This window comes from Phyllostomus discolor, chromosome 3, assembly GCF_004126475.2.
Source record: "Phyllostomus discolor isolate MPI-MPIP mPhyDis1 chromosome 3, mPhyDis1.pri.v3, whole genome shotgun sequence".
Lineage (NCBI taxonomy): Eukaryota > Metazoa > Chordata > Mammalia > Chiroptera > Phyllostomidae > Phyllostomus > Phyllostomus discolor.
Genome location: NC_040905.2, coordinates 26,145,937 through 26,154,447, shown reverse-complemented (window position 1 = coordinate 26,154,447; position 8,511 = coordinate 26,145,937). Strand labels below are relative to the sequence as shown.

The 8,511-nt window shown below is 37.2% G+C and overlaps 1 protein-coding gene across 1 annotated transcript; it reads right to left on the bottom strand.

Annotated features, from left to right (window-relative positions):
- Positions 1-6,774: 6,774 nt before the first annotated feature.
- LOC114512572 (60S ribosomal protein L36a-like) lies at positions 6,775-7,183 on the bottom strand. Its single transcript, XM_028531897.2, has one exon. The coding sequence runs from the start codon at positions 7,156-7,158 to the stop codon at positions 6,838-6,840; it is 321 nt and encodes a 106-aa protein (XP_028387698.1). The 5' UTR covers positions 7,159-7,183; the 3' UTR covers positions 6,775-6,837.
- Positions 7,184-8,511: the final 1,328 nt, after the last annotated feature.

Genomic DNA, 8,511 nt, shown 5'->3' with positions numbered 1-8,511 from the left:
AATATCTTGTCTCATGTCACCCTTAAACCCTTATTGTATTGGGAGCTTCCACAAGGACTTGTCATGGATCCCTCTGTGGAGTACTTCCTCCTCATTTCGTAATACTAACTGACCATTTCTCAAATGTTATTATGGTAGCTGTGTTTGATATTTAAAGACCAAACTGTAAATGCCAAATAACACTTTAAAAATGTGCGATTGCTAATTTTATCTAAAAAATGGTGGAAGTGATGAGAGTTCAAGTGCTCCCCCTTTTTTCCTTAGGACTGTTAGCCACTTTGAAAGATAACACAGGTGTGGTCTGATTTATTAATGAGGTAGAGTATCACTGCATCATCCCATAGGTTCCTCCTGATGAGCTCTCCGGGAGGATGTACCTAGGTCCTGAGGATACACTCAAGTTCCAAAAGAGGCCATTCTGTCCTACCCTCCCTGCACATTCTAGATCTTAGAGTTTGTCGAGAACAAGCTATAACATTCCTATAGCTTGTTGAATATGTCTGTAGTCTGCTCACATCTTTTGGAACACAGGGGAGATATGTGTGTGTGTGTGTGATGGAATATGTTCTAGTATATGAGAAATGAAGAAATAAACAGAAGTCAGGTAAGAAAGGTCACTCTAACTTGGTGGTTCCAACCCTGATGAAGGTGGGCCCGCAGTGTCAGGTTCTCCCCATTTTAATCAGATTAGAAGCAAAGGTTGGAGGAAGGAGACAGATGAGTTTGACAGGTGTCTGTATTATCACTAGCAGGATTCCATTAATTGGGAAAAGAGAAAAACCTAACCCATGGTTATGATTAGGAAAATCTGTTTTAAAAAAAATATTAGTTTAAGTTGTACCATACAAATACATATAATACTATACACACACACATTTCTCTTTTAACATAAACCATGGGACAAAAAATGTCAAAATGTGGAATTTTGGTGTTAATAAATGTAGGAAGCACAAAACAGTGAATGTGTACCTTCTGTATTTTCATGCGAAAAGTATAGTAGACAGAATAAGTGATTTTCATGAAAAGGATGGGTGGGAATATAGACTGGTCTAGCCACTGTAGAAAAAAGTATGGAACTTCCACAAAGAAAATTAAAAATGAAAATAATCCAAATTCTGGGAATAATCTAAAAATCCTGAAATGCCAATTCAAAATAATATATGCACCTATATGTTCATTGCAGTGTTATTTACAATAATCAACCTCTGGAGACAGCCCAAACGCCCTTCAGTAGATAAGTGATCAGAAAGCTGTGGTACATTTATACAATGGGATACTACACGGCCATAAAAAAGAAGAAACTTGTAGTTTTTGCAACAGCATGAGTAGACCTGGAGATAATTAGGCTAAGTGACCTAAGGCAGCCAGAGAAAGACACATACCATATCATCTCACCTGTATGTGGAATCTAATGAACACAATGAAAACAGAGTCATGGATACAGGGAACAGGCTGACAGGTGTCAAAAGAGAGAGGGAAGAAAAGAACTGGATGAAAGAAGGTGAGGAGATCAGCCAAAGAACAAATATGCATGACCCATAGACACAGACAACAGTGTGTTGATGGCTGGAGGGAAGGTGGGTTTGGGACTGGGGGGAGGTGGGAGAAAGACGGAGGAGAAAAGGGACATCTGTAATAGTGTCACAATAAAAGTAAAAAAAACAACAATTTCTTCAAGTATGCTGCATGGTTATTTTTGTTTCTGTTGTTGTGTTTTTTTATTTTTTCAACAAGCATATGGGTTTATAAGTGATTGGTGGTATTAGTAATAATTTTGCTTATCAGAAAAGATTTGGTAGCTTATGGACATGTCAGATGTCAGTAAAATTTCATTTCCAAGCAAAAGCTAGATTATAATGGAGAAGATTTTTATTACTTGAGAGTTGAAGCACTTCTGAGTCCTGCCTATATGTTAGGCCTTGCTTTGTTGATAAGAAAGTACTCACAGGGGACATGGCTGGACTTTTCTACAGACAAGAATTGGCCTCTGCTACACCACCTGAAATATCTGATCTCGGAGAGAGGACAATGTCATGAATAGGCAAATCACTAAGCTGCTAACTTCTCCAGATCTGGGGGCAAAGAAGGGAAGCCAACTGCTGCAAGTGCCTGACAGAATTTTAAATGATACCTTTGCGTTTAACTATTTTTTTTTTCCTAAGAGAGAGGCTGATAGAATAGAGAAGACAGGATTAGAGCAATTTGACAAGAAATAATTTATTCAGGACTTTCCTTACTGGTTGGAAATTTTTAGTTACATAAATGAGGAAAATATTTCAAGTTTCAGCAGGTACCACTAGGTATTTAACCAAGAGGAGAGAAAAAAAAACAACCAACAAAAGAACAAAACCCTAAATGTTACTTTGATCAAACTGCCCCTTTTTGAAAGGTTAAAGTCAGAAAATGATGTGCTCTTTCCAACACTTTGATGAGCTGCTGCAGGCTGGGGTCAATAGTGATAAATTCCTGTAAATTTCTAGGCAGACTGAAGATTTCAGATATCGAGAATTACCGCAGGGTGCGTTCTTAAGGTCATTTTTGTTTAATGCTATGTTTTATGTCTTAGTCCTTCATTGCATTCTGACTTTTGGTTATATGAACTATGTTTTCCTCACTTACCTTGTGTGTGCATGTTTTACTTCTGGTTTAAAAAAAAAAAGCCAGCACCTGTTTATAGTTATTACACTGTTTACCTTTATGCCTTGTGGAAATGAATGAAGGCCAACCAAATGATAAAAGAAAAAGCTACTTATTCCCAGCTTGCTAGAGCTAGTGAGTCAGCTATTGTCGCTTGCATTTTGGCAGAGACTCAGAGGAAGGAGTGGAGAATTTTCTAGTGGAAACAAGGAAGACTCAGGGCTGCCATGGTTGGAAGCTGCTGGCTTGGGAGAGCTGGAGGAAGGCTAACTAGAGACAGGGCATCCTGTGTGATTGGTCGGGGGACATGATTGACTTCTTCCAGCTGGTCCTAAACTGGAAACAGGGACAAAAATTAGGGATGCTGTCAGTTACTAATCACCTCCAGGCCATTGTTGTAGAAGTTATTGTTTAGCTTCCTGGATTGATACTGGAGATAGCAATCTGTCTTTCTGCAAAGTCAGATTCATAGCAGGCTGGTTTTCTTGGTTCTTCATTGTGGAGGAGGGGCTGGTTTCCTCGGAGGGTTAGTGTAGATGTGGGTCAAAGTTCTCTCTTTATTTGTGCTCTGGCTATTGTCCTTTTGTATATAATCTTTCTACTCTCGTTATGTTTCCAAATCGATGAGATCCTTTGTTCCCTGATCCTGGGTGATTCTTACAATCTCAACTCTCTAGCACGGTCTTCCATACTCACCCTGCCTGAAGTGTGGTGGGCTTCCTCACCTCAGGTTTTTGCATTTTCTGCTTTTTTTCATGAAATATTATTTGGCAAAACATGTACGTGGCTTTTTTTGCAATAATTATTCTGGTCTCTGTTCAAATGTTACTTTTTGAGTGAGACTATCTCTGATCAGCCTGCACGAACCATAACCAATCTGAGTCAATTTGCATAATTTACTTCTTAGAGATTATCATCGCTGTGCTTCAGCTGTTCAGTTCTTTGGTTAATGTTTGTCTCTTTCCTTAGGTTTTAAACTACATGACATCATGGATATTGCCTGTTTTTGTTCACTGCTATATTTATTCTTCTTGTAAGAGTGAAATGTATAATGTAATGGGTCATATATCATTGTTGAATGAATAAAACCTGTATTCCTTGATTTTAGATATTTAGGAAATAATTTTTCATCTACCATATGAACTATGAAAATCTTAGCTCATTGTTTTCTTATTTTCTATTCCCTACTTCTTCTCAAAAATTTTATTGTATTAACTTTAGTTTTTCTAGATGCAAAGCAAACATCTCACAATTATATGATACCTCAGAAATATCTGGGGTTCAGGTCCAGACCACCATAATAAAGTGGGTATCACAATTCAGTGATCTTAATCTTTCTGCTGATGGAGGGGTCTTGCTTTCAATTTGTAAAAAAAGTATGTGAAGCTCAATAAAACAAAGCACAATAAATGAGGTATGCTTGTATAATGGTTTTCAATTATGAGATATGAAAAATTCAATAAAATGTTGTCAATGGAAATTATTTCAAGGGTTTATAAAAGTATTGGTAACAACCTTAACTTAGTTTCACCAAATCACACTTTGCTTCTGGAGTGATGAGCATTGTTGTCTTTGGTTGTATAGCTTTTAAAATACTTCTGAGATTATTTGTATTGGTATTACAATGTTCACAGTAAATGAATACCAGGCCTATGGCAAGCAAACCAAAACATCAAGAACGTGATGTAGTAAAGACTTTGTTTTTGTCTGATGGAAACTGATTGCTTCCGCAGAAGCCATCTTTCACATAATATAGCAGGGATTCAGTTTCCTTTCATTATGGGCTATGCTGGATTCAATCCCATGTGACCCCAGGGCACCTAAATAAGGAGAAGAGAGACTGTGGATGGGCACGGACATGCCTAGGCTCGTAAGTGGTGTACACCAGCAGGCTTACATTTCATTTAGGAAGCAACTAAATGAACACAAAAGTAACACTGAGGGTAATTGGGAAATATACCATGTGTTCAAACGAAATAAGTACAAAGAAGGACATAAAGAAAAAACCCCAAATCAATTAAATTAGTATAAGTTATTGAGAAAATTGATATTTCTAGAGCTTTTAGAAATATGGATCAATAAAAAGATGGAAAATACAGATTATTAATATCAGAAAGGAGAAAAGTGAATATAGGGGTGTCCAACCCACAGCCCACAGGCTGCATACTGCCCGGGATGGCTATAAACACAGCCCAACATGAAATAGTAAATTTACTTAAAAGCTTTTTTTTTTGCTCATTATTTTTCTTTAGTGTTTGTGTATTTAATGTGCGGCCCAAGACAACTCTTCTTCTTCCAGTGTGTTCCAGAGACACCAAAAGGTTAGACACCCCTGGTAGGAAAATAAGGATATATGCTGGTAATTAGGAAATGAATACCCATACTTAAATGACATTTGAAAAATTCCAGAAACTGGCATAAGAAGAAACAGAAAATTTGAATTACTCTATATGTGAAATAGAAACTGGATTTTCTGTTAAATTGAAGTTTTGGAACTTTCAGTGTTCAAGATTTGCTCAAAGTATTTTATATTTGTGCATTATTGGAAATAATATTTTTCCATCTTTTTATTGTCCTTCAGTTTCTAAAAATGTTTATTAATGCAGTATTCTACAGACTTCTTAAAAGCCTACATTTATTCTACCACATTTGTTTGTAAACTTCTTGAAATATTGTGTGTACATATTCATGATCTTTTTTTAAAACAAGAGAGTTTATTTCTTTCTACAATAATGTGTGACTTTTATTTCGTTTTTCTTGCCAGATGACTTTGAACTCTTGACATAATTTCTGGCCATTATGCTTTATTTTATACACATTGCTGAATTGTATTGGCTAATATTCTGTAAAGGACATTTTCCATTGATGTTCATGACAAATATCTGCCTGTAGTTTTATTTCCTTTTGTTATACTTGTCTCAATTTTGGTATCAAGGTAATAATTCTGGCCTCAGAGAAATAAAATGTGTTCCTTTTGGGATTTCTTAAGGAATGAGTTTACTGGATTTCCTTTCTGTGTGGATAGCTCACTTACACATTGTGTAAGTTCACTCACAAAACTCTAATTAGAAGTAGTTTTCCTCACCAACCAACACAAAAAGAATTCCCCATGTCAATATATGTTTCCATATCTGACACATAATGTTACATTTGTTACTTTACTGATTGTCAAAAATTCATGGGAAGAGTTGTGTGTATTATGTGTGTGTTTATTGCTTATTGCTGCATTTTCCTAGAACAATCCCTGGTACATGCTAATTGTTTAATAAATAAATGTTGAATAAATCAATGGACAATTAATCACTTCCAAGTTCAGCAGTCTAACCTAAAGAAGTGATCTGAAATGTAGCCATCTTTTTCTTGTTGTTCAAGTGCATTTGTCTCCATTTTGACCCCACCATGTTTCCCCACCCCACCCATACCAGCCTCCCACTTTCGAACCCACCTCCCTTTGGCTTGGCTCATGTGTCCTTTATACATGTTCCTGGATGCTCCCCCATTTTTTTAAAAAAACACTATTCATTGCAATATTATTTTCCATAGCAAATTATTGATATGAACTAATGTTGTGGAACATGAAATATTTTTAGTAAACTTACAGCACAGACACATATACAGATATTATGCATGGCAATGTGTTTTAATGACATCATAAAGTATGTGTAATATAATGTAATCTGTATTATACCCAATATATGGTTCAATCAGCAAAAGTACATAGGAAAGTACATTGGGATGAGATATTCATCCCATTAAAATATTAGTAGATAATGCATCAAAAATATTACTAGATCCCCAGCTGGTGTAGTTCAGTGAATTAAACATTGGCTGTGAACCACTGGTTCGATTCCTAGTCAGGGCACATGCCTTGGTTGCAGGCCAGGTCCCCAGTAGGGGGCACTCAAGAGGCAACCACACATTAACGTTTCTCTCCCTCTCTTTCTCCCTCCCTTCCCCTCTTTCTAAAACTAAATAAATAAAAGAGAAGAAAAGAAAGAAAACAAAATATTACTGGAATCATGGAAAAATCATAGGTACTTTTTTCTTTAAACTTTTCTAATATAAAAATATATTTTTGAGATAATTGCTAAAGTTAACCACCACATCAAAATGGTATGAAGGTAAATAGGTGTTGTGTTTTTTTTGAAGTGAATATATCCTTATGATTTTACTGTCACATAATAAAACAAAAAATGAAGCTTAGAGCTGGATCACTCGGCCCTTTCTCTTCTTATCTCCTCCCAGTTCAAAACGCTTGCATCTCTTAACAGCCAGCATTCTCTTAGATCTGCAGTTGGGCTCCACACATTCAAGCCTCAGCACAATCTTCTTTGTAGTTTTAGCCTTTTCCTGGAAAATTGGCTTAGTCTGCCCACCATAGCCACTCTGCTTCCTGTCATAACGTCGCTTCCCCTGTGCATACAGAGAATCCTTGCCCTTCTTGTGCTGTGGTACTTTGTGGGGTTGATGCTTGTCACACTTCCTACAGAAAGTCCGGCGGGTTTTAGGAATGTTCACCATGTTTGCGAGAGCGCTAACAGCATGAAAAGGTTTTTTTGTTTTGTTTTGTTTTATTTTGTTTTTTAAGAAAATCAAACTGTTACAGATTCAATCCTCTCCAGGTTCTATTTTCCAGCCACTTTGGAATTATGACCAACAATTGTGTTTTATGCTTCATTATACACATCTTACACATTTCCTCCTTTTGTTACGAAATTAAATTCTAAGCCATAGATAGAGCAGCTTATTTCTCACACCAGTCATGCCAAAGTTTGCTGTAAGAATTAAATAGAAATCTTAGGTTTTTAAAATTCTCCACCTCTCCCTGTGTTTTCCGTGGAAAACCTATTTCACAAGATGGCCTACTGGAGAGAGATGTGAAACATTTTATACCAAGTGCTGTTCACAGAGGGTCACAGATTGCATTCTGACGATTTTGTATACATCTGAAGATAGAAAATCAGTTTCACTTTATTTAAAATATAACTTTCCAACTTTATTTTGTCATTGTACCACATATAAACTTATGTCCATTACTCAAAGGATATTTGAAAATGATATTCTTTTCCTGATGAGCCACGCGGAAAAGGCAGTGCAGTGCAGTGGTTTGGAATGTGAGCCCCGGAGCCTGGGTTGAACTCCAGACTACTGAACCCAGTCATGTAGCCTCCTTGTTCCTCAGCAGCTTCAGTTTTAAAGTAGGGAATTACAATAGTAACTATCACAGTTTTATGACATTTAAAACTAAATTGTGTGTGTCGATATCCTAGAGTGGTATCTATTACAGTATTGTATATACCTTGTTATTCATATTTAAACCAGTCTGTGTACCTAATTTCTTAGTCTCTCAGATTTTCCTATTCCGGCTACTCTCATCAAGAAGGCGAATAGATGACATTCCTTACCTGTTATCGGGGTGAGGGGCATTTCCAGGACCATGCTGGCCCTTGGATATGTGCAGCCTCCTTCCCCTGAATTGTGATCTGCTGGTGAGCTGCCTAGGCATTTTGTTCCCATATTGGGCTGGCTTCTGCAGCTGGTGGTGTGATGTCATTGTATGCTTCTCTGAGCCATATCTCTGCTTGACACTAGCTCGGGCTGACCTCCTTGGAACCTCTGTCATCTTGTCACCACCCAGATCTCATCATCTGTTATGGACTGACTGTGTCCACACGCTCCCAGTTCACATATTAAAATCCTAACCCTCAATGTGATGGTATTGGCAGACAGGATGCTTGGGAGGGTGAAGCCCTCATTAATGGGAATAGTGTCCTTATAAAAAAGACCCCAGTGATCCTTCATTCCTTATGTCATATGAGGACACAGCAAGAAAATGGTCATTTATGAACAAGAGGTGGGCCCTCACCAGACACC

Excerpts from the sequence above, each read along its gene's own strand:
- LOC114512572 (XM_028531897.2), bottom strand. The coding sequence starts at position 7,158 with ATGGTGAACATTCCTAAAACCCGCCGGACTTTCTGTAGGAAGTGTGAC.